Genomic DNA, 26,050 nt, shown 5'->3' on the forward strand with positions numbered 1-26,050 from the left:
CGTCAATTTGAAAAGAAGTTCTGAAATTCTTCCAAAAATAGTGACGTAGCTGATGCTGATTTAAATGCAAATTGACATAGACGCTCATCAAGTTTGCTTTTACACAAACAAGAACTAGTTGGCCCCTGTTGCAAAGAAATGTGTGACATACAGATTACTCAGACTGATAGCGATGTGGCAGTTTGTCTCCATTTATAAACTAGATTGGCAAAGGTTTTCATATAATCACAATCTGTCTGAGAGTGACCGCAGTTAGTTGGAGTTGGACCGCGTTTGTTTGGAGACAGGTTGCCTCCCAACAGATGATGGTAGAGGGTGATGGACGCTCATTGATTGTTGCAACTACTTGCAAATAATCACTGAAAGAGGGAAAAATTCAATTTTTTATTCCAGCCCCACTGAGATTTTAGGTTATCACAATTTACCCGAAGAGAGGTTGAAACTAAATCAAATACCCAGTGTGTTTTGCTTTGATCTAATGTTGCTATAGTGATGTGGCCCCAAGGTTTCAGCAGTAACCCCTGTGAGTGTATTATCATTAAAATGCAGAGACAAGATTAGAAAAACAGATTTTTTTAACACTGCCATTACTTATGACTATTGTACTATGTAAGAAAACCTTTTCTAACCCATTCTTTGCAAATTACTTATTTTGTTCACAAACAGGCTTTTATAATACCCTACAACCTCTTAACAGTCAGCTGCTGATGCCGTTCATGCTCAAGTGGTTGTTCGAGTGCCTTAATCTGTAATGTCACTGACTTATTTTAGTGTGCAGGCTTGGTTAAATTAGTCGGATAAGTTTAAATGAAATGACTTGAGATGTGCTCGGGCAATTACAAGCAGGGTTGATAAAGTTTTAATTTTGACCTCAGGCTGCAATGAACCGCAGTGCACCCTTAATGGAATGAGGCTTGTGCTGGCCTGAGGAGAGTTTGCACACAGCATTATTATACTCATGAAGCTCGGAGAAGGCCGGCCCGTTGTTTGCACTAGGAATAAGAGAAAATAAGCATACATATTCTCTGGCTGCAGCTAAAAACAAATGACCGCTACAGTGAAAACATCCACATTTATGCAGCTTTTTCCGTTTGTGACCTTCCGTTCTTTCTTTCTTTTTCTATTCATTTCGGAGCAGTACAAATGTTTTCTTAACATATCACTCCATATCTGATCTTCTGTCATTTTCTGGGAAAGCTTCCTAGTGTGTGAACATTGTGCATGTACTGTTTGCAGGGCGTTTCGGTATTGGCAAGACTGCGGAAAAATAAGGCATTTTGGAATATGTTTCCACGTGGACAAAATCCCTGCACACAACCCGACTGAACACATGAACACACACACACACTGGACTCCCCTGAAACACACATAAGCGAGCATTTTGTTCCAGGTTTTATTTTGCACAGGGACATCTCTACTCTCAAGTTCATTCCTGCAGAGAGAAAAACAGCTGGAGCCTCTGGGATGCAAATAACGCAATGGCACTGACCATGCCAGATACGACATACACCCACCCACACACACACACACAATCACACACACTCAGCTTCCTCCCTCAGGTTCTTGGATGTTATTCACAGACAATATTCAGACACATTTTGCAATTTTAAGACTCACAAAGTGATTTTTTTTCTAATTACATCCTTTCCCACTAAACACTATGCTCTAAGTGTATCTGATGATATCACATGTGCATGCTCATCCACTCTATCCAAAAAATGTTTTTGCTTCCAGGTACATTTGCAGTGGTTGAGCAACTAATTCATCACAGTGAACAGTGTGTATTTATTATTTTCCAGTCCTTCCATACATAGAATAAGCTGTGAATGCAAAGACACCCTGCATGTTAGAGTAGATCGAGTAGACACAGTAAATACGGCACACAGCATATTTTAGCATGTACATGTCGACAGGAGTCGCCATTTCTATTTACCAGAATCCTAACTTTTCTCTACAAACTTTACAATCAGCTGAAATTTTACAACCCACTTCAACACAGTTATAGGAAAATATATATACTAGATGTCTTTGACAGTAGATTGTTTTGAGCACTGTGGACATTAAATATGCTAAACAGGGTTAAAAAAAACAAAAATATATTTGCACGCTGTCCTTTGAAACTGTGCAAATATAATGAACACTTTCCGATCCAATTATTTATGCAAACTGTGAGCTTACACAAGTCCTTGTTCTGTTCAAGTCAGACCCAACAGCGTGCAAGAAAGTAGAAAAAGGTTTGGGTTCTCTCCTTACAGTCCAATAACAGCTCAAGAGGAACCTCAGTTGAACCTCTGACATAATTTTTGAGAAAACGTTAAAATGTTTAAGTGGACTTTGTCTCACTGAGCACTCAATCTCAAGGTTCTTTGGCTTTCACGGAGGGTGTCACAACAATGTCAGCATAGATCCAACAGGGATCTGTGGTGATTCGTTTTAATTGCTTTAACACATCCATCATCATTTGCTTATTAGTTTTTCATGTTCTGATGCCTCTTTGTTTTCATTAAAAAAGAGAGAACTGAGTTCAGCTCCCAAAACCTCTGAAATGTGTGATATTTACAGGTGGCATCTGGAGTTTGGGTCCAGCTCATTAAGAGGCTCAAGGACAGATGTCACGGGGCAGAGAGTAGCGCTGGAGCTTCAGTGGAATGTGTGAGGTTTGTGGTTAAGAATTTCCAAAATATATGTAACACTTGCCTCAGCAAGCGAGTAGGGATGAATCCATGAATCATACAAAGACATTCGCTTCTCTGGAGAATTGCGCTGGCCAACATTTAATAAAGAACATTATCCCCTGCTGTGACACTGATTGTGGTCGAACACTGGATAAGTTGAAGGTTGTGTTGCAACAAGTGATGTGCCCCTGCAGAATTATATGGAAGCAAAAACCTGTCAGTCAACGCGCCGTCATCGTGGAGTGGAGGAAAATGCTTTCGCTTTTTGGTCGTCTTTTTTGTTTTTGGCCAAAGTATTTATTCGTTTCCCAAACGCTTCAAGAAACATGGCAATAAGGCAAAAAGATCTGTAGCTTTTAATAAAAATGAAGAGCTCCACATGTTTTATGTATTTTAGTCCGCTGTAGCGAAGGTTTCACACTGAACGCTATGTGAAACCTCACTGTGTGCAAATCACGACTCATCAAAAAGCCACTTTCTTCCATTTTTCCATATATTTGTTTTTAATGTCATTGTCAACAAATCCTTTAAAAACACCAAAATAAAGAATTAGATCTTATGCCTTTGTAACTGAGCTACACATTTACCAATGTGCCTTCATTTTATGTACACGGGAACTTTTTTTAAACAAGTCAATGCCTCGTCCCACTGCAAACCAAATCTGCATTGTACAGTCAGTGTAAACACCAGCATACCACTGTTTTAGGAAATGATATATTAAGAAATTCATTTTTAAGGCTAAACTGTAGCTGAGCTTGAGTCACAATGTCACAGATAGATTAGGGGACTTGGAAAGTAATAAGAGACATTGGGGATTTTGGTCTTGTAAGAGCAACAAAACTACTGAATGCCACTTCAACTTGTCAAGCTTTATATTATGTGGAAAACTATTAGGAATGCTTTAGTGCACTTAAAACTTAAAGCGGCAGTCTCAAAGATTATTATTATTTCCAACTAGGTGCCTGTGGCATCATTAGCGGTGAAAAAAAGCTACCTTTAAAGCAAACTGAGAATTTTCTGCTGCCACATCAAAGGTAGGTTTGCTTTAATGCTTTCTGTCACAAAGCCTCTGCAGGGCACAGTTCTTGTTTTTGACAGGGTGTAATTTAACCCAAACTAGGATTTTATCCACCCCTAAAAACAATGTAAAAGGAATAAAAATATTCAGTCTACCAGAAAGCTTTTCTGGTAGACTGAATATTTTTGCTCTTAAAATGCATTCGAAGGTGGTCGCTACGAAAAATACTCGGCAGTTGTTTGGATTAATCATCTATGTACTGTCAGAACTAAAACACACAAAGCTTGTCTCAGTAGTTTCTCGATACCAACTGCTCCAAACTGACTGTGGTCTGGCTGTGAGCACTGGCATGATGGATTCCTTGTGGCGGCGATATCGTACCAATATCCAGTTGCAAAAGAAGACCTGTAGGAGTCCCCAAATCAGTCAGGACTGGAATCTTGAAGACTGCTGCTTTATTTTGCACACTTTAAAATGTAAGAACAGCAGCTTTTAATGCATGTTGAGTCCATGATTGTAATCACAGTGTAACAGAAGGAGAAACACCAACATAAATTAAGTGCACTGTTCAGTTCAGTTTTAGGTGTTTTCCTTTTGTCATCATGTTCTTTGCGCATGCCTACAGTGATATGTTTTAGTACACTTTCCAAAAAATTTAAAATCTGCCTCATCCTGTGCTCACACGCACGCACACAAACACACACACATACACACACACATACACACACACACACATGTGTTTGCCTTCTTCTCTGTGCTGTTGTATAATTCATGTGTAACAAAATGTAACCTACCATCGGAGACAGATGGTCTGGCATATGTTCCCCTACGCGACTGCCTCTTTGGACCCAGTACACTGAGGCTCACACAGCCATGCAAACACATTAATACACACTCAAAACATACAGTTTGGAGACCCGGTGTTCCTCGGCATCCCAGTAAGCGCATAATAAGAATGAGAGTGACATTGTAAGGATTACCATAGTGGCATTTTGGATATACAGATGGGGCTCAGCGTGTCTCTAATGAATGTGGTCTGTGGTGCCAGTAGATCTGTTTGCTGTATGCGCAGCGGTTTCTATGCCGAAGCTCCTCTTATTGACTTGGCCTTGTTTCAGGTCCCACTAAGATAAGTGCCAGGTGATGACGTGAGGACTCTGCGGGTGTGGCACAGTTAGTTCTGAACCCTGTAGCTCCCAGCAAGCATGCTCCCTGTATGTTTCTTTATAGTCCAGAGGGGGCCGGGAGCCAAGAGGTGACACAAAGCAGCGGATGACCAGGAGGCGAGACTGTAAATAGCTGATGGGTAAAGATAGCATAGATCCATAGAGGAGAAGGTGAAGAGGAATTTTTCTTTTTTAGTGAAAAGTTTGCTCTCAGAGTTTCTGTACATCCACTTTTAGTAGTGGAAAGAGTTAGGAAGGGGAGAAAACAGTCACAGCTACAGCAGTCCAGAATAGAGATTGGTAGAGATGAGTGGTAGCAGAGAGACGGGGAGCAGCCGGAAAGTAAGGCCCGAGCATTTGCGCTCCCCAGAAGACCGCGTTCCCCCAAAGTAAGCCACCTGGGCTGCCGAGAAGAGAGAGAAACAAAGGGCAGGGAAATGTTAGCCGACATGTGTGTCTTTGTAGGTGGAAGACAGCTCATTCACATGAGGGTCAGTCATGCAAGACAGTGGGGTGCAGAGAGAGGACACGGTTGGAGGAATGTAAGCACCTCTAAGCCTTTTATTCAAAACCACTGTAATTAAGGCTTAATGCATCTCGTTCTCTGGTAGTGCTTCTTTTGTTCTAACGATCTTGGTAATCCGGCTACCCTGACTCTGCCAGGACCACTCACCCACACAGGCTGACCCATCGTCGTTGGGCTCAAAGCCCTGGTTGCATCTTCTCTTGGCGCGGCACTTATAGCTACCATAGGTATTGGTGCAGACAGGGCGGTCAGAGGGACACACAGAGGGGAACTGGGTACACTCATCTTGATCTGAGGGCAGGGAGAGGTGAGGAAGGCAAAGACACTTGACGTGTGTGAGGATTTTTAAACAAGGAGACAAGCACAGAGTTTGAAGGTGGATAAAGTGCCTCAGCTTACCCGTGCAGCGGCCATTCTCATTCAAAGCAAACCCGTGACCACACTGTAAGAGACAATTAGTAAGAAATATTATTTTTAATGAACTCTCCCGCGAAAGATCCTTAAAACTGTTGCACTATCCCAACAATTTACAATAAACAGCTTGATGTCGATTGTTTCTTTAAGTTGGTGTTGTGTTTGTAGCAGCTTTGTTATTCGGACAAAATTAGTATTTTTTTATTGAGAAAAAAAAAACATGCTTGTGTACCTCTATTTCCACAGTAGGAGTAACTTCCTCCTCATCTCTTGGATAGTGGATCTCCTGCACTGAGTTGATCTCTGACGGCTCGAGGGCCCGGGCTACTGAACGGCCATCTGGCCAGAACACCTCCACACTGGTGGCCACATCCTTGCCTATTCAGGGAAGTAGAATCTGAGATAGTTACAGTGCATACAAAAATATATGACACTTACTGATCACTGAACCTTACAGTGTTGAGGTTTGGCAGACACATGACTAACCACATGGCGATAACAATCTTGGTGACAATGTATGGTCAAGAGATCGGTCCACAAAGGAAACATTTGTATTCTCCAACCAGTTGGCAGGTGGTTGCCTAAGGTTGTTGCCAAAGCCCCAGTCACACAAGCCTAGAGACTGCTCCCTTAGCAGCCTGTCTTAGTCGCCCATAGTCTGTATGGAAGATGCAAACTTGTCTGCAAACACTGTCCAGTAAGGTGTAGTATATCTGTGCAAACTGTGACACAAACCAGAAACGGAGACTTTTCACCTTCAAAGTAAAAGCTGCACATTTTGAAAGGTCAGCAGGGGTGCTGAGGCACAACTTTTACTTTGAAGGAGAACGTTCTCCATTTTTCAGTCTGCATTGCACTTTTCCAAGTTTCACTACAGCGCCACTAGTAGTTAGCGAATGTCTGCAAACAAATGCCCGTCTTTCATGCAAACTATGGGCAACTGCAGCAACCAGGTAACAACCACAGCAATTTACAGTCACACAGTTTTCCCTCCCAACCACTGGTTGTATCACATCCAATACAAGAGACAATTCTTGAGCAATGTACACATGATGTCACGTGAGAAATCTCTATATATTGGAGGTTGTCTCCTTCCTTGCTTTTTTACTAGCTCACGTTGTACAGGCACTCTCCCCTCCTCGCTCTATTAACTGTTTTCATCGGGCATAGAGAAAGCCCCTCTCCAGAGGCCCTCTGTAGCCCTTAATTAAAGTGGCATTTCTTATGTAAACAGATCTGGAGTTACCTTGCCAGACAGACAGTCCACTCAGCAGGTGTGCTGCCTGAGAGCCAAAGAATATTTCACCTGTTCTACACCCACGTGACACCGTCTCATTTTGTTGTGGGGAACAGATCTCACATGTCTAAGAGTACTGACACTTTTCAACCTGGAGAATGGAGGTCTCTACTAAAGCCAGAATTGTCTGGATAGTTTGCTGCTGGAGTGTATTATGAGGGCCACCAAAGGTGATGTGAGCTTGGACAATCCTGATATAGAACAGGCTCAGTGAGCAGAGCCAGGGAGGAGTAGCGGGTGGATGGGCTAACAGGCCTGTATGGTAACCAGCTGACTGTCCTAGGGAAGGGGGGTTGGAAAGAGACAGGGAGCTAGTTCCTCACAACCATGGCTGGCTTCCATCTGCAGCACCTGTCCTCCTCCACTCTTCATGTTTTGCCCAATCAGCTCCCTCCCACAGAGAACCTTTGCTCCCGTGGGTGCCTAATCAGGCTGAAGGTATTAAGACAATGCTTTCCACATGCTTTTGTTTTCTTCCTTACTGCTACTCTCTGCAATGTTTATCTGTCTTACTGCCCATCCAAACCTCAGAAACCAATCTGGGAACAACAGAAGCAAGCTATGAAGAAAAAATGCTTTCATTCATTTTATATCAGAGTGAATTAACATTAGACGTTGCATCTGCAGATCAGATAAAACAAGTTAAGCATGTATTTTCTGATATTTCCTTACCGAGGCCAAAGTGGGCGACAGGCTCCATCTCACAGAGGTAGCCTGAGCCGCCATCAATTATTCTTGTGTGTGGGCCACTCTTTTTTGTATATACAACCACTTTAGCTCCTCTGGCAAAAGCACCAAATTTTGTCCGGGGAATCACTCTCAGCCATGAGTTTGCATTGCCCTAGAAAAAGGCAGAAAAAGAAGAATAAGAGGGAGTAAGGCTTAATGTCACACTACCTATCAAGTATCACATGTCTCACAATCACTCACCTGGTTGACTTTGTAGACAGAGAGAGGCTGTGCTGCACTTTCACCGTGAGACACCAGCAGGTCCAGGCGCCCATCCCCATCAAAGTCTGTAGCTACCGCTCCTGGAGATTCATCACAGTAATGATGCGGCTAAACACTCGAGGAAACATTCCTCATAACATTTATTATCCTCATGCAGGGACATAATCCAACAGTCATTGAACTAATAATGTGGAACCAATTCTATTTTTTCCTATAATAAAGTGCATGAGGAAACTCAGATTCTAAGTGGAGCTCTAATGCCATCTAGAGGTTTGATGTTGTACTAGCAGAGGAGATCTGGTGTAGTGCTGCTTATCACTTTTAATAGAGCTGTATGACAGCTATCTTTTCTGCCATGCTCACCGGTTCCTCGTCCTTCAGGCTCTGCTGCCTCCCCGATATTCAACTCTTCTATCTGGGGGTCTCCATGTTCTCTCCTGCTCACCCTATCGAAGTAGCACCACAAACATTACCCTGAAATCACTGCAAAATTCTAAGCTGCTATAAATATGGTTGCAGTATTGGAAAGAGCCAAATAATGGAAACTTGGACCTGGACCTGAAAACTTTATACTTTATTTCATAAAATAGACAATAAATTGTTCCAATTGTTCCTATGCATAATGATAATATGTCAATAAATTAGTACATAATACATATAATAGGGACCATTCCGTCTACTGACAATATTTTATTAGTAGTATATTTTGAATAGACAATTACTGTAGCGGAATACTTTACATTGACCTGCAGTGTACTAATCAGAAGATATAGTGCATAATGCTACATATAACATAGGAAACTAACATAAATAATGCACATAAAACTCAGCAAACACAAATACAATAACCAGAAGACAAGAAGAAAATGAGATATTTCCCAACTTATATAACTACTGACTTGTATGAATTAATTATTGACAAATTAATTCGTAATTTGGCATATCTCTGTGAAGCACATTGGTAAAAATGTATTGAGTTTACAAACCTGTATCCTCTGTTAAACAAATGCACATAATCGCCCACCATGAACCTGCTTTCCTTAAAATAATTAGCTATCTTGGTACACTAATCTGCTGATCCTGACTATTAAACACTTCAGCTAAGCTAAATATTGATTAGTTGTGTTGAATTAATTAGTTTGGACTTGTTTTTATTTCAGTGCCAGAGAAAAGAGTTTTAAAAAAGCTGATTCATCTTCGGAGCAGACAATGCCAGAGCCACAGGCCATGGAGCTGTGACCCCTGTCAGACCATGCCCAGAAAGACAAATTTTCCTCCGATGACCTGGTGTGCAGGAATATTCAGCTCCAGGAAATCTCTGGGGCTTAAACTGATTATTGATATTCAGAATAAATTAACCCAACAGCTCCTGGCAACGTTCATCATGAGTTCTGCATCCTGTTCAGATAAATATGCCAGATCAGATTTTTATTCAGGAAGATGGGTTCATTCTACTATTAAGTCCTAACAATTGATATGTATCATATATTACATTTTAAGAGCTGAGTTCATTAATATTATCAAGAGAGGAAGCCAAACCACGAGCCAAAAAGAGACCTAAAACTGTCCTAATGAAAGATTCATTCATGTGTGGAGGAGGAGGCGGGATGCCAGACTAGATAAGTATCCTTGGCTGGGAATTTTAAATTCTTCTCAGCTTCCATGCTCGGCTTTAGAATATTAAATCAAGACACAAGAGTAGTCGATTAAGCTTCTCATCAAAGTGATGTTAAAAACTTACTGTCACACTTGAACAAAATCTGAGAGTGTTGGTGCGAGTACCTAAAGAGTCTGTTGGCGGAGGGGCCTCTGTAAGCGATGTTATTGAAGAACACCTCCAACTCGTTGTCATTGTCAAAGTCTGCAGCGATAACAGTTCGAACCGGAGAGGGCATGGAAAACTTCTGGGATGCTATGTCCTGGGGAAAAAGGTAACATCACTGAAACACATGCATGCATTTACAGAAGCACAATGCATGCATACGTCGAATGCATTTCAATTATTTGGATGAAACTGGATGAAACTTACTAGATAAACTGCCTAGGGTACCAGAATTATCAGGATTTATATAGCCTTTTCCACATTTATATTTATAACATTCTAATTTTTATAAATAATATATTATATAGCATGTAGCAGCTGATCTCAATCCTGTTCTCAAAATTCTGCTATTCAAACTTAATGTGCTTGAGTTGGACCAACTTTATTAATTAATAATAAATCAACTTATTTACTGTCCAACCCATGCAAGAGTGTTGAGGCAAAGTACACCCTGGTGGACAGGTCACCAGTCAACCACAGGGCTAACACGGAGAGAGAGACAACCATTTGCACGCACATTTACACTTGTGGGTAATTTAGAATCACCAGTTACCCTGACCCCACTAACTGCATTTCTTTGGACTTTGGGAGGAAGCCAGGGTACATGCAAACTCCACAAAGACAGGCCCTGGCCTGATAGTGGATTCAAACTCAAGACCTTCTTGCTGTGAGGCAACAGTGCTAATCACCAAGCTGTCACTCCATACTTAAAAAAAGTAGGAAAGCTATGATTACAAGGTTTGATGCTGAATTTTTGTTATATTTTTGTCCTTGACAAGTTAAACTACAATAAATAGCAATAGCATACATGTGGTGTGTGTATGCTTTTCTGCCTCTTATAACCACAGTGATTTTCCCGTCCTTCTTTTTTTAATCTTGTTTAAAAAGTTGCTCAACTCCACTGACTAATCAGGAAGGGTTTTCCTTTCCTTCAATAAAAGCACTGTCTAGATATGAGAACACCAGAGTAACTGTATATAAGCAGAAGAGGTTTTCGAGGTAAAAACATTGGAAGGATGTGTAATTTTACATGAACTTGTTTAGACCCTGCTGTGATTACATCTCGTGGTTCCTTAGTCCATTTTGTTTAATGTTATGTGACCTGATGCACTCGCTCGAAAGGCCATTTCATAACCTCAAGGTTCAACCTCCTTCAAAATGAAATAAATAAAAACATGTCAATCAGTGTCCGGTGCTTGTGTCCAGGCTCTTTTTACATCCTCTGGCATGGGGGAAGTCGACAGCAGCCCTCGTGCCCCACCTCCGAAAAGAGTCTGCAGCAGAAGAGTTTTTGCATGAGAAAGTAACAGATATCTCCCCGCTTCAGTGACACAGTGATAAGTCGGGAAAGAGTTATAGAGCAGCCCTTCACTCCCCCCAGTATTTACTCCCTGTTTTAATTATAAGGCTCATAAAGCCGCAGGGGTGGGGGCCGCCCACAGTGACCTTCTGCTTCTCAGGTGAAGGAGAGGGGATGGCCAGCTGAGGCCAAGAGTGAGGAAAGCAGGGACAGCTCCGTAATAAGTGCTGAAGACAGTAGGCGCATGAATAAAAGTGCCTTCAGGAAAAAAAAAGGGCTCTCCCCAAAACTAATATAGGGCTTCTAAAGATATAATCTGCATGGAGTTAATTAGAAATAAATAGTAAATTGACTAAATTTCTTTACACTGACCAATTTTTATTTCAGATTACTGAATGTAAAAGAAGTCCAAGAGAACTTCTACTACAACCTTTCTTCTTTTTAAATATATATTCATTATGTGTATATGTGAGAATAAGTGTATGTTAAACCTATTGCAAGGAAACCTATGAGGGGCCGTACAAGCCAAAATTCATTCTTTCACTCTCACACACACACATTCTTCTTTCACATACATATATTTTCACTCTCACATACATATATTTTTCTTTCACATACATATACTTTCACTCTCATATAGTTTTATTTTAATTTTTATATTTAGATATTTTTATTCTCATGTTTACACATATTTAACACACACATTGCAATATTGTGCTCTCTTATACATGTATTTTAATGTACATATTTACAAATTTTCACTCTAACATACATGCATTTTCATTTATGCATTCCTACATTTTGCTCTCATTTACATGCATTCAGTATGCATTTAATCTCACAAATAATATATGTATGTAAGAAGAGAATGTATACATGTCAGAAGAAAATATATGTATGCAAGAGAATCATGTATGTGAATGAAAGAGTATAGTGGAAACGGAAGGAGTTTAATGGAAACGGAAGGCTGGGTGTCTGTACCGCTGTGATTGGCTGAGAAGCACGCGTGGGTCACTTTCAAGTGTCTGACAGCATGGAGGGGGGAGAAGAAACTCGAGTTCTTCAGCAAGCTATCGGGGTGTTAAGAAATATTTTATCATCTCCTGAAACGGTCACATCGTTGTCCTCGTCACTTGATCGAGATGGGACGGGCTCAACTTTTTTTTTACGTGCGCTCAGAATAGTGGCACAAAAATAACGCCATAGTTACCCACCAGCTGACCGGGTGGTCACTCGGGTTAAACATAATATATAAAGCTCAACTGACAAAAAATCACCGTCTACACCACCAGGTATTATAGAAAAAACCATAAAGCCTTTGAACTAAAACAAACGCTGTTGTGACAGTGATGTACACTGTCTTGTTGGTATACAGTATATGCATGATTTGTATCACCTTCATGTTTCCAAACCGATACCATGAGCAGCAATTTTTACAGCTCTGGCTCCAGCAAACATCAGCTGATACTAGAAATTAATTTTAAATAAATTCTAACAGCTTATCAAGCTTGAACGTGCTGCTGTTGTTTAGCGCCACATCCGCTGGTTTCCTCTTTCTGGCGCAAAGTGGGAGATAAACAAACAAGAGAGACGATCAGCTGATCATTGATCGGTTTCATGATTGAAGTAGCAACAGGAGAGGGAGGGAGGGGGAGAGAATGAGGGGAGAAGAGGCAGCTGTGCAACATAAAGACAGAATAACTCCAGCTTTGTCTTTTTTTTCATTCTAGCTGAAGTACGGGACTAATCGCGTTCTTTTTCCTCTCAATACGGATGTATTGTAATTGGTCCAGCCCAGAGTTGATCATGACCAATTGGCTAATCCACCACCTTTCATTGTTTATACCGTTACAAAAACAAACAAACATAAGAATGAAAAATCACCATCTGTTATATTGTGGTTTTGTGGCACAATATAACAGCGTACACAAAGAGTTGAGCGCGCACGGGCAGAAATGTTGAGAGCGTGAGCGCAAATACAAAAACTGAGCGAGAGGGGCTGCTATTGTGTGTGTGTGGATAATAGCAAACACTGAAATACATTTTTTGCACGCGGCAATGAATTTTGTTCACTCAAATTCAGCTTTTCTTCGCTCAAAATAAATTTCTCCTCAAAATGCAACACTTGCACCTGCAAACTTTTTTTTACGTGCGCTCAAATTTTTTTTTACGTGTGCTCAGAATAGTGGGGCAAAAATAACACCATAGGTAACAGGCATCTCCGAAAATGTTAGAGCACTTGTGGAAATATGTGATGTCTTGATGAATCAAGCAGATATTTGAAGTTTACACAGCACCATTCTCGCATGAAAATATCTTAAAAGTTTATTTTGTGACCTATGGTTATTTTTGTCCCACAAAACCAGCCAATCACTGACTTGGATGCAAAAATATTTGATTGGCTGTTCTGGTCTCCAATCGGTTCGAAATGACGAAATGCAATATCCCAGAATCCATTTCGTCCAAAACTCAAACGAGGCAGTGGCAGAGAAGCACAGAGTGGCGGAGTTTGAAATACTCTTTCTGGGTCACTATGGCGTTATTTTTGTGCCACTATTCTGAGCGCACGTAAAAAAAAAAAAAGTTGAGCTCGTCCCATCTCGATCAAGTGACGAGGACAACGATGTGACCGTTTCAGGAGATGATAAAATATTTCTTAACACCCCGATAGCTTGCTGAAGAACTCGAGTTTCTTCTCCCCCCTCCATGCTGTCAGACACTTGAAAGTGACCCGCGCGTGCTTCTCAGCCAATCACAGCGGTACAGACACCCAGCCTACCGTTTCCATTAAACTCCTTCCGTTTCCACTATACTCTTTCATTCACATACATGATTCTCTTGCATACATATATTTTCTTCTGACATGTATACATTCTCTTCTTACATACATATATTATTTGTGAGATTAAATGCTTATTGAATGCATGTAAATGAGAGCAAAATGTAGGAATGCATAAATGAAAATGCATGTATGTTAGAGTGAAAATTTGTAAATATGTACATTAAAATACATGTATAAGAGAGCACAATATTGCAATGTGTGTGTTAAATATGTGTAAACATGAGAATAAAAATATCTAAATATAAAAATTAAAATAAAACTATATGAGAGTGAAAGTATATGTATGTGAAAGAAAAATATATGTATATGAGAGTGAAAATATATGTATGTGAAAGAAGAATGTATGTGTGTGAGAGTGAAAGAATGAATTTTGTCTTGTACGGCCCCTCATAGAAACCCTCTGCAATAGATTTTAATTAAAGCACAAACAGGCCTAATCGGCACTTTCCACTGCCCAGGCAAGCTGCTGGTTCAGCCCAATTTAATTGGTGGTTTACTGAAGTGATACAACAGCTTCATTATGCATGCCAAAGGTCAACACGACTAGTAGGAGTGTCAGCTTGTGTGGGCGAAGGGGGTCTTAAATATGTTGTGGGGTTGTGATTTAACAATCTTGGTTCCAAAAAAAAGAACACTGTCAGGCTAATTCAATTTGTCTTTTGTGTTTTTGCACGTATAGGCGTAACAGGGTGTGAGTGTCTCAGTGTGTGTGTGTGTGTGTGTGTCATGCTGATGGAACTATCTCTGGGCAAAGCATCACACATTAACCCCTTATTCGACCCCTATAAAGATGTCTTGGGTGACATTTATCTCCTAGGTAAAAGATGCGGGTGCAGGTGGTGGCAGATAGATCACCGAGCCCGAATCCTCTGCAGATTTATGCAGCAGGGCCTGTCTCTGACTCCGCCACTCTAAAACTTAGTACCCAAACAGATGCGCGCTGCTGGCTGCCTTGCACACGCTGTCTGTAGAGTCATTGATTGAGTAAATCACTAACCTTGCGTCTTTAAATACCACTCAAACGCAAAGTGGGCAGGCACTGAGTAGTGTTAATTCACTCGCCAACCATTTGGATTGATAGTACTTTGATTCACAGTGATAACAGGTGTGATTTGTTTTATTTGTGCTCCTTGTTCATTAGACAGAAGAACAACAATCTCTCTCTGAAACTCTCTACAGTTGACAGTGACAATCTGAGTGGGCTTTTTGGGTCCTTCACTAAGTAAAATCATATTATTCAATTGATTATTGCAGTGAAATCACAAGCACTGCAACCTTTGAGCACACTTTTCTCAGCAGATCACATGTGCAGTGGAATATGTGGAAATGTGAGAATGCCCATACTTCCATTTATCATATGTGATCATCTGAAGTAGGTCTTTATAATGTATCTGGCAGTTGTGTCGGTTTGATGCTGACTGAGCTGATAGCATTTATTTTCTTTTTAAAGACCAAATTCGGGCCCACCTTAAACTTTTGCTTGCGGTTACTGAGCTGCATGTACAACCGATGAGGTCCGTTCCAGTTCCCGTAGACGATGTCCGTCTTACCGTCACGGTTGAAGTCTGCAAGAGCTACCCCTCTGCCGTGCTGCATGGGGTCTTCTACACCTAAAAAGATTCGAGATGTTCCCAATCTGTTTCCATCATCTGCCATCAATATTTTTAAAACCAAGTAACCCTGACCAGTGCTGCTGTTGAAACTGTGTCATTGGGTACAATACAGCACTTCGGTGTCTGATTTATTAAACAACAAACTGGTGACATAAAAACGATGAAGTGCTACATTTCTAATGTTTAAAATCAATCACTGAATTCATGGCAATCTCTTTCTTGTCATCATGAGATGACGGTAAAAAAAACAGCTTCTCTGATAAGCTGATGGCTTTGCGCTTCACCTGCAGCGATCAAACACATACTTTATCACAATGAGTCATTACAGAAAAGGAGGCATCACCAGTTATTATTACTATAGTGCATTTAAATCACAAATCCATTATCTTGATTTATTTATTTTTTTTAATAAACTTAATTTATTGCTTTTTCATTCTGTGAGGTTTCATTGCAGTTGACAGCTAATTAATCATTAAAAGCCACAATACTGAAAATATGGCTTAACGAACTTAGATTTTTATATTAATTAGGTTAAAATATTTTAGGAATCATGCATGACTGATATTTCTTCTATACAATAACACCTCTCACGTTTATTGTTTTTCACAGGATGAGCATTCATGTGTGAAGAAATAACTGATCTCCAGGTTATGATCTGGTAAACTGCACGTGATCATCTCACCAGCCTGCTGTGCCACATCCGTGAAAGTTCCATCGCCATTGTTCCTGAACAAGAAGTTTGGACCGTACTCATTGTCGCAAAACACATCAGACAGAGTCTGACTGACAATGGGACCCACCACGACACCTCTTCCTCCTGCACAGAGAAAGACAAGGGAACAAGACACACAGCGGTGGGAGAATTAGGCAGCTCAGAAGAGGGCGAGCACAACATTTGGGAGGAAAAAAATGAAGCAGGATATGAGGAACAACACAGAGAGCAGAGGGAGAGAGATCACCGCCTTAACAAAAGTGAAAGGGAAGAGATTATTACTGTCTTTCCAGGTCATTTCCTCTGAGTAGGGCAGCTCTTTCTGCTGACACAGACACTGACTCTGATGGGTTACATACACACAAACACAGGTAAACACACCTAAGCACAATATGAAATACAAAAACACAAAGAATCTTTTGCATTAACCAAAAGCAAACAGTAATTTTCTCCTTATGTAGTGATTTTTGTAACTGTTACACTTGAAGGTACACTTTTAGCATCACCCCAGGATTCTCCAATGACATTCTGTAAAATGTAGTGCTTCATCTCAGACCAGCAGAGTTTAATTATGGAGTTGAAAGGGCTTTGATTGTCCTTCCAGTATGCAAAGTCACTGCTGCGAGTCATGACTCGCTGCTGATTTACTGGCCCGCTCCATCAACCCAGACAAATACCACTCAACCCCTACGGCCATAAACCACTAATGTCTCTCTGGAGATATGTAACCATTAGATATACAACTTCACTGACTGTCCCTCTCCTCTGATTAACGGCAGTTTGATGACAAAGCCATCTATCGTACATCATTCACAGCAAATGCGAGCCAGCTCATCTTTCCCCCTGGTGGATCAGATGATATCCTGCACGTGAAAAAAAAAAAAAAAATCCATAGTTGATGAAGATTCATGCCGGTGCGCTCACATACAAAGTCACCTCGTATTTCCAAAACTCACCAGAACAAGGACTTTCCAGTGATTATAATAAATTATCACAGGGACAGCATTTTTTTTAATCATGACAGTCTCTATTATGAAGAAATTAATCATGGCTGTTCTGCTCTTCTATATATCACAGAGTTTAATTGATTCAAGTGATGACGCGGGCTGTGGTGACACATTTCAACATCATTTACGTGAAATATTCATTTTGTTTCCAAAAACAGTTCTAAGCAACATTTTGATTTGCAAATCAGTTACACCCCTAACTGAAAAAGGACCAAAAAGGAAGAAACACTTGCACAGCATGGCTTCTTCATTTGGTAAGACCTTTGGTTTTAAAAGGCATGCATTTTTTTTTAAGACAGCATCACCTTTAAAAAGAAATTTTAAAAAACCCATTAAAGCTGGATTTTGGATTTTGTACATTGTACAACGTTAAAAAATGTATTCTTCTTTTTCTTGAATGAAATGTTTTTGGGCTTATTTCAAATTTATTAGACCACCATCTAAGGTGGTGGTAAGGTTTACGCCACAACTGTCCTAAATTAACAGTGCTGCTAGTTACCAAATACAATGTTTTATGTTTCTGTAATGATTATTCTGCCAACATGTGAAAACCCTTTAATCGAAACGATTAATGCTAAAGTATAATTAATGTCATCCATGAATTTTCTTATTCATGTCTTACTAAAACTGAAATTATTTAATTTGATTTAGATGCCAAGATTAACAGTTGAATTTCATGGTTAGAGGAGGTTTGATATATGTGTTTGCCGCCCTTTGCCTTTGATTCCCTGTGACTTTGGCTGGAGTAAATAGCTGACAGGGCCAAAAGAGCCTTTACATCCTCTTTCTTCTTCTTCTTCCTCTCAAGCTCTTTTTCTCTTTCTTGCCTGGCACTTCTCTAACCCCCTCTGACTCGCCCCTCGTCTGGTTTCCTGTGTGTCCCGAAGTCCTATATTTCAACCTCTGTGAGTACAACAAGCACATGCCCCCCCTGCAAATGCCTGTATAAATCAAACTGAAGGTCCAGTAGTGCTGGGTGATCTTAAAGCAATCGTCTATGTCGAATACCCCCAGTCAGTGCTTCATACCCACCAATGAATTTGTTGACTCCAGCCTGCTCTGCCACGTTGGAGAGGGCAACGACGCCCTGCGAAAGGTCACTCGCTGCCTCATCCATTTCTATGAGCGCATGAGGGCCCACGTTGCCACTGGCGTAGTTTGCTATGTAGATAGAATAACGACCAGTACCCTGTACAGAAAAAAAGATTTACGTGCATTCATATTTTCATTAATATAAATCAAGAATATGCTGCAGCTTGATCAAATGCACTCATAGCTACACAAGAAATTATAAGCAACTGTAAATAAAAGAACATGTTTTATATTTCTGCATTTCTGTGTTTCCTGACCAGCTTTTTAAGATGTCTGCAGTCAGTAAAACAGACCCTGTGGCGCTCATATCATATATAAAAACATTTATTTTTACTTTTACCATATTAATAATAATTGGCTTTAAAAAGATCTATTGCTGCATTTTCTCCTATTATTTCATTAGTTCTTTAATTGCATCATCAACACAATTTTTTACTCTTTTGAGCCAGAGTGCAGGCTCTAAGCTCAATATATAAATCTATGTTCTATCTCTAGACTGCAGGACAGGACAGAAAAATTGTAGTCAGCTTAAAAAAAGGCTGAAATACTATAAAGTTCCTTAAAGCCAATGGATACTGCAAATGTTTTGAAGCAGCCTCTTTCAGACGCTCACATTGGAGTATTCATCAAACAAAAATAGGATTAAACAGGTTATTTGTAACACCGTCTGGATCATCTTTTTTTTTTATTATTAATATTCTGTAGTTACTATGCTTATTATTCCTTTCCCAGTCAAACCTCTCTTTCTCTTTAGCTCCACCTACCCCCATTTCTTACCCCTTACCCCTTATTCTTAGCCTCTCTCCCTACTCCTTGCTCTGCCTCCCTTTGGAGATTAATTTCACACTCCATTGTCAGTCAGAGTCCCTGCAGACACAAAATCACAGACGGAACCACACTAATAGACTACACACTCGATTCCAATGAGCTTTCCCACCAGGCCTAACATATTTCAATCAACACAAACACATGCACATATGCAAACAAATTCGCACACGCTATTTCACTATTTCTGTTACACCATACTGTATCTTTACAACGCAAGGAAGGTAAATGAGTCTGGTTGATATAAATGTCATTTAGTGTCACATGCTGTGGGAGCAGTGCGTCGCGCACACACACACAGCGCATGCCGGACACGCAAGCACGCTCCGAAGCTGCCAAACATGAAAATGAATTACAATGAAAGACCTAAAGGCAACTGGCAGTTACTTAACCAACTTAAAAGTCAACGGTTTTTCAATAAGTCTTCACCCAAGGCTAATTTCTGTCACTGGGATTGGCATTGTGAATAGCGCGACATGCATGCCTGCAGTGCATGTTGGTCCAAGGACTGCACACCCTTTACATCAATCAAGAAGTGTGAATAAGCCATCGCCGCTGCTGCAGCTTTTTTATTCTTTTATTGTCAAGAACTGTATCTTGTACTTTTTCACTAAGCTTCATTTGAACAATTTTTTAATTACTCTGGCTTTTAAAAGTCATTTATTTTCTCATGCCTGCCAGTTTAAAGTTTTAGTGAACCGATCCATCAGTTCAATGTGAGGCCCTTCAATATGTCACCTTCATCAGTTTGTGTTAGAATAATGATGGGATGTCACTTTCAAGGAGACCAGGTAGAGACGAAACGGTCGGGTGGTAAATCGATCTTTTTCTCTGAAAGATAACACTTTATTTATGAGTAAACAACATCGAAAGCATTAGCTACCCAGCGGACTATAAAGCACGCTTTGCTTTTGGCCTGTGCAACGTTCTGCGGCTGTTTTTCTTTTAATATGTTCTAATAAAACCTATTCAGCAAAAGGAAAACATGTTCTCTCTCTGCTGGTCAGCTGGAACTGACATGCAAAAGCACACGTCGGGGTTTTGGCTCCCTCCAAAAGAATCGTGCCATTTAAAAGCAGATATCTTTCCAATCGGTTTGGCAGCAGCACAACTTATCAGTGCTCAGTGTGATGGGACAGTGGTTAAAAAAATCTATTGTAATCTTTCCTTTCCTCTTCCCGCTATTACCTTCTTTAGCCCGTCCCTGATTGGAAGTGAGAATTGCATGCATGGGTGTGAGATAAGACACAAAGAAAGAGGGTGAGCGTGTCAGTCAGTGAGAGAAAAGGGACTAAAAAATAAAAGTGGAAACAATGGAGAAGGGACCGAGTGAAAGAGGGGAAAAAAATGCTACGGGCAGAAAGCAGTAGTGTGCAGTCATCACTCCTCCCCTCGTACGATGTTCTATAAAACAAACGAGCCCTGGCTTCTGTAATTACACTGGTGCGATGGACAGAAGAGAGAAAATGGCACACCATTCCCCCCAAATGAACTGTCATAGCACATGCTGAGAAGGGCGGCGTAGGCAGGGCATGAGTTATCACTGGTAAACAAACAGAAGCACCCGTGCATGTACGGAGAAGACACTCTAGGGAGTGTGCGTACGGTGCAGATCTGCATATAGTGCACTCGATGCGTGTGTGTGTGTGTGTGTGTGTTTGTATGAGAAGTACCTTTCTGTCCACACAGGCCACTGAGCGCCCAGCCATAGGGTTGGCTACGTCTCTGTGTTCGTTAATATCATCGCTCAGCAGATCTTCAAAGCGCCCATTACGGAACTTAAACAGCTTGTCAGAGTATGTTGCCCGACCTTGATGCAGAGAGAGAAAAGGTTCAGGAAAGACAAAGACTGCGTGGAGAAAATAGGCATTATGCAATGCAAAAACTGTGGGTGAGTGAAAACACGCTCCTGTGGCTGGAAGTGAGCAAAGTGATAAAGGAGTTTAAGAAAAATGACAGACGTGAGGTGTTGCAGTTTTGGCAGTCTGATCTCTGGGCTTCTCGCAGATTAATAGCGGCACAAAACTTATCTGTTATCTGATGAAGACTCGGCTGAGATAAGCTTAATATCTGCATACCGATTCTCCTTCTTTGTCTCTGTGTAAAAGGAAAAAAAAGAAAGAAACCCCTGTGTGTGCCTTTGTAGTTTTCCAAAAGTGTATCAGCTCGCACTGTACCAGAGAAGGCGTTATTGGTGTTGAGGACATAAATCTCTTCCCGTCCATCTCCATCGATGTCACAAGCTGTCACTCCGATGGCGTTGCCTTGACGGTCTCTCAGGGCATAGAATGGGGAGCTACGGTTGTCAACAGCGATGTTGACAAGCCTTTTCCTCTGTTTGTCGTACTTTAGCACCAGGTTCGGGCCGTTGTAGCTGTCACGGGCAAAAATAGCACGCTGTTATAATGCACATGACTGACAGTATGACATTCTTGTTTTACAGTTTATGAGCTTTAGCAAGTGCTGGCTGAACATGCTGAAAGCAACATTTGCTTGTTGGTTTAGTTTGAAGTTTAACTTTATAAAGACTTTGATGACAGCTGGAGCCCTGCATCTCACTTCTATTCTGTAGTTGCAGATTTGATCAGAGAGATTGATTGGCAAGCAAAATTTTTAGATTCATATTTTATTTATTTATTTTTAATTATAACAAATCATTTTGACCTTAATGTCTATATTTTGCCTCTTAAAAATATCTGTTACATGCAAACTAATTCTGTTTATTGCATAATAAAGTCACTCATGTATTTTCATAATTTGGATTTTATGGCATGTAAGTCCAGGATGAGTCAGTCATGTAATCCTTAGTTTACCGGACACAGAAACCCTTTAGGTTTATATTATGGAGACGTTTCACTGAGATCTTATGCTTGTCACATTGGAGCTCATGCATTTTATATACCCATAAGCCTCAGGTGCCATTGCAGTGGGGAGCAAATCAGTGAGAGGTGTAAAACAGAACAATGGATAATTTTGATTGCACACTGTTGACAATTTTCTTTTCAACAGTGTAATCTCTACTCATGGTTTTGATTTAGAATCCAAGCCTCTGATGTTTTTTATGCCAGTATGCAAGAAATGTTGTAAACTTACTCCTGACAGTGCATTTTGCTAACATCCAGTTTGAAATCAAAATTTAACTTTGCCTAAATACTTAGAAGTAAAAAAAAAAAAAAGTCTAAAATGTTTGGATATACACTACAAAAGCTTTCTTGGTTGTCATCAAAGTATATTAGAGAAGGTCGGCACCGTCAGTATAATGTATATAAAAGTAATTCATCTGAAGATTCTTTTAATTGTAAATTAAATTACATCCTCTATGAGGTTTTGTGATGAGCTCCCGTCCAGGATACCTGCTGAATAGGATGTTTTACCTAAATGACATCTATTAAGCAGGGTCATTTTTGGTTCATCTATTTTCTGTTAAGCACTGGGAAATGTATTCATGCTCAGTCATTGCTGGATTGAGGCAGCCTTGTAAAACTGTTCCCATCACTGGCACTCTTTTCGATCATATCCATTTTTCATCAGTTGAGTGAGCCCCAGGGTGGCCTTAGCATCTCTTATCTTTTAGCTTTTTTTGCCTTTGTCTTTAACCTTTATCTTGTGGAAGTTCTGTTTTTATTTAAGCTTAAGAGTTAGACTAGTGGGAGGGAAACTTAAGGGATTTAGGGGGTTTTCATGGCGATGGTAAGTCCAACTTTCTCTGCACACTCCTCACCCAGCTACAAATATCTCCAGGTCTCCATCCCCGTCCACATCAGTGACAGCCACGCCATAGTTGAGCTGGGTGGGGTTGTTGTCGTAGTCTGGAGGAAGGACGGTCTTGGTTATAGCTGAGAACACGGGCTCTGACCTCTGAGCCACCGAGAGGGCGGGCAGGAACAAAACCAGCCACAACAACATCCTTACCTGAAGGGCGAAACACACTATTTGCAACATGACTCGACCGTTTTTGTTTCATATACACAGTCCGAACAGCAAAATTACCATCCATCCAATCCACAACGCTCTTCACCTGAACTACTGCACACGTGACCTGCTAGTTGATGTGTAATGAGAATCAAATAAAAAAATATGAGTCATTCATCTGCAACTGCAACACATCCCCCCCTTTTTTTGGCTAGTTCTCCAAATCCATCATAAGGCAAACATTGCTGGCAAAGCTTCCTGCTATACTCAGACATAAAGATGAAGATATACCACTGCAATCAGCGGCATTCTGCAGGGTTAGATCTGAACAACCCATCACATGCAGACAGGCTGAGGAATTACAAGACAGAAAATCCATACATGGAGCGGGGGCATTAGCCAGAGGCCAAGTGAGTACAGAGGAAACCAATACGACCTGATATAACAGACCTGAGGTGTTGTTTCCTTAGAGACAAGGCCCAACAGTAAATTGGAAAAGATTTTTTTTCTGTTTGGATAAAAGGACTCAGTGATGTATTATTGTCCTTTAAGTGGTAAGCAGATAAAAGGTGAACATTGATCCAATTCGAGTTGTGAATTACAGGCAGGTAGAGGTGAGGTGGAGTTTCTGAAAAGAAGCAAAGAGGAATTGGTGAAGAGAAGGGTCACCTTCTTAACGCTGAAATAAGAAGCTCATCAGCAACAGCCCTGCAAAACATCACACGCACACGCATAGACACGCACGTGCACACATTTAAGTGGCATCCTAAAAGGTGACGACTTGATTTTCTCTGCCTGTGGATTTATGAACGTGTCCTCCGTCATTCCATCTGTAATGCCACTGAGACGCTCCCATCTATACTGCTGCAGATTCTCCCTTTCTGCTGAGTGTCCAGGTGATGTATGGCTCTTTAACATCTCCCTCAACAATTCAATTTAAGATAAAACCACAGTGCTGCTTGAGTAATACTCTCAAAAGCACAAAAAGGAGGAGAGGAAGCACCTCTGCTGACACCTGCAGAAATATGGCCGGGGCCAACGCTAGCTCCCTGGGCAGGCAGCGCAGCGATAACGCCGGCAGAAGAGCCGGTAGTAATGTAGACTGTGCCTGTTAGCAAGAAGGGTTAATTAACAACACTGGGAGCTCAAGATGAGGCAGTTTCTCCCCATTAGAGCAGGATGTGATGACAAATGAGCTGGCCAGTTCCACACTAGAGAAAGGGACTTTACAGACTTGCTAATAAACTCCACATTAAAAAGGGCAGTGGGCTATAAATTAAAAAGAAAAGGAAACGGAAACTTGGAAAGTCAAAAAACAAAGTGTTATGGAACAGCACACAGTCTCTTTAGATCTTTTTAAATGAACTGCAAATCAGCCAATTAGAGGACAAGATAACAACGTGTAAATAATGCAGCTTTACTAGAAAGGTGGACAGTTTAACTTTAATAGCCATGCATACAAGGTTATATTCATATTTCAGTTGAACACCAACCTGAAAAAGACAAAAGGAAAAAAAACTATGGTATCCCTTATAAGTCACCCACACAAAGTAATAATGACATGAAAGAGGATTGGCGATAGGACAGATGAGTGCATGAAATCACTGGAGACTTTTCAGTTTGATAAAATCATGAGGTACTATATTATCCAGCCAAGGACATGAAGTCTCTTCGCCCCAGATTCACTGCAGTAGTCCTTCTTCAGTTGTCAAGCAAAGTTGGACTTTTCTGCAAGCACATATCCACAAACCATTTTTGCCCTCATCTGGGTTCGATGATATAACATCTGCCGAGGTCACCGCCCAAACTAGGGAACATCAAGCAAAGTAATCTCCTGTAAACCATTCAAAGACAATGAAACGGCCCAGGAAACGAATAGTCGTTTCGGAGCAGAGAAATGCTTTCGATTTGGTTATTTATGTTGGCATTAAGAGGTCATTACCACAGCGTGCAACATCAGCATGTGCTTTCTGGAGAATTCCTGCCCAGCTCTGATCCTGATAACACTGCGACAAAGAGCCAGCAACATCTTCACTTTCAAACACACTTTTGCAGAAGCTCTTTTCTGTGAAGGACACCCTCACTGCAGAACACACACACACACACACACACACACACAAAGTACTCTACCAGTCACAGTGAATTACACTTCAATCAACACCTGACGTTAATGACAAGCTCTTGTTCGTCTATCATTTACCACTTAATATAAGGCAACAATAAATCCGGTAAGGATTATTGTTCATTTATTGTTCATTTGCCTCACAAAACACATCATATGAGTAGTTTAAACCACCACATATTCATTTAAACAATGTTTACTACTTTTTATTGGTTTTTGTTCTATCTATCTATCTATCCATCTATCTAATAAAAATACTTCTTTTAAAAATGAGAAAAGTTAAAAAATAACCGCACTCCACCTCGGTAATGATAAGTCCACTTACAAAACAAACCTGCTGTCATTTAAACTACCTGCACATCGGCGTTTTTAAAACTATGAGCATCATTTAATCCGTGACAGCCACTGTAACCAAAGGGGATGACCGTTTAACAGCATTACTGATAACACGCGTCTCTGTCTGGGTTGAGGTTTTGCTCTGAAAGTTACGTTCAAATCGTCAACTTTCTTTCGCGTCTTTGCGCAGCAGATCCCAGCTGAGCGCCACAACGATCCTGAACCCAGCGGAAGACGGCAGCTTCGGCAGCGGGCAGACTCAGGTACTCACAGATGCAGAGACGCTCGGGAAACTCCGACAAAATCCTCCAGCGAACTGACACCAGGGACGGTGAGAGAGAGCGAGAGAGAGAGAGAGCTACACAGCCTTTATCTCAAGGGTTTTTCCCCACTTATTCCCTTTACACAACTTCCAAAAGA

At 40.8% G+C, this 26,050-nt stretch overlaps 1 protein-coding gene across 2 annotated transcripts; it reads right to left on the minus strand.

Annotated features, from left to right (window-relative positions):
- Positions 1 to 1,391: 1,391 nt before the first annotated feature.
- crtac1b (cartilage acidic protein 1b) lies at positions 1,392 to 26,050 on the minus strand. Of its 2 annotated transcripts, XM_019366250.2 has the most exons (16): positions 25,902 to 26,050; positions 25,115 to 25,255; positions 22,982 to 23,172; positions 21,438 to 21,634; positions 20,934 to 21,070; positions 18,376 to 18,532; positions 16,307 to 16,441; positions 15,479 to 15,621; positions 9,830 to 9,966; positions 8,411 to 8,493; positions 8,027 to 8,127; positions 7,769 to 7,937; positions 6,032 to 6,177; positions 5,785 to 5,827; positions 5,533 to 5,676; positions 1,392 to 5,262 (listed from the first exon to the last, which is right to left on the minus strand). In XM_019366250.2, the coding sequence occupies exons 2-16, from the start codon at positions 25,199 to 25,201 to the stop codon at positions 5,135 to 5,137; spliced, it is 1,998 nt and encodes a 665-aa protein (XP_019221795.1). In that variant the 5' UTR covers positions 25,202 to 25,255; positions 25,902 to 26,050; the 3' UTR covers positions 1,392 to 5,134. The 2 variants fall into 2 exon arrangements, with proteins under 2 accessions (XP_019221795.1, XP_025753591.1); XM_025897806.1 differs by lacking the exon at positions 25,115 to 25,255.

The sequence above is a fragment of the Oreochromis niloticus genome, linkage group LG13 (assembly GCF_001858045.2).
Source record: "Oreochromis niloticus isolate F11D_XX linkage group LG13, O_niloticus_UMD_NMBU, whole genome shotgun sequence".
NCBI lineage: Eukaryota > Metazoa > Chordata > Actinopteri > Cichliformes > Cichlidae > Oreochromis > Oreochromis niloticus.

Bases quoted from the DNA above. Each gene is read 5' to 3' on its own strand.
- crtac1b (XM_019366250.2), bottom strand. From the start codon at position 25,201: ATGTTGCTGGCTCTTTGTCGCAGTGTTATCAGGATCAGAGCTGGGCAG. The intron at 18,533-20,933 runs GTACTTCTCATA...TTTTCTGTACAG, and splicing joins TGGCCTGTGTGGACAGAAAG to GGTACTGGTCGTTATTCTAT. The intron at 7,938-8,026 runs GTGAGTGATTGT...GCCTTTTTCTAG, and splicing joins CTGTCTACAAAGTCAACCAG to GGCAATGCAAACTCATGGCT.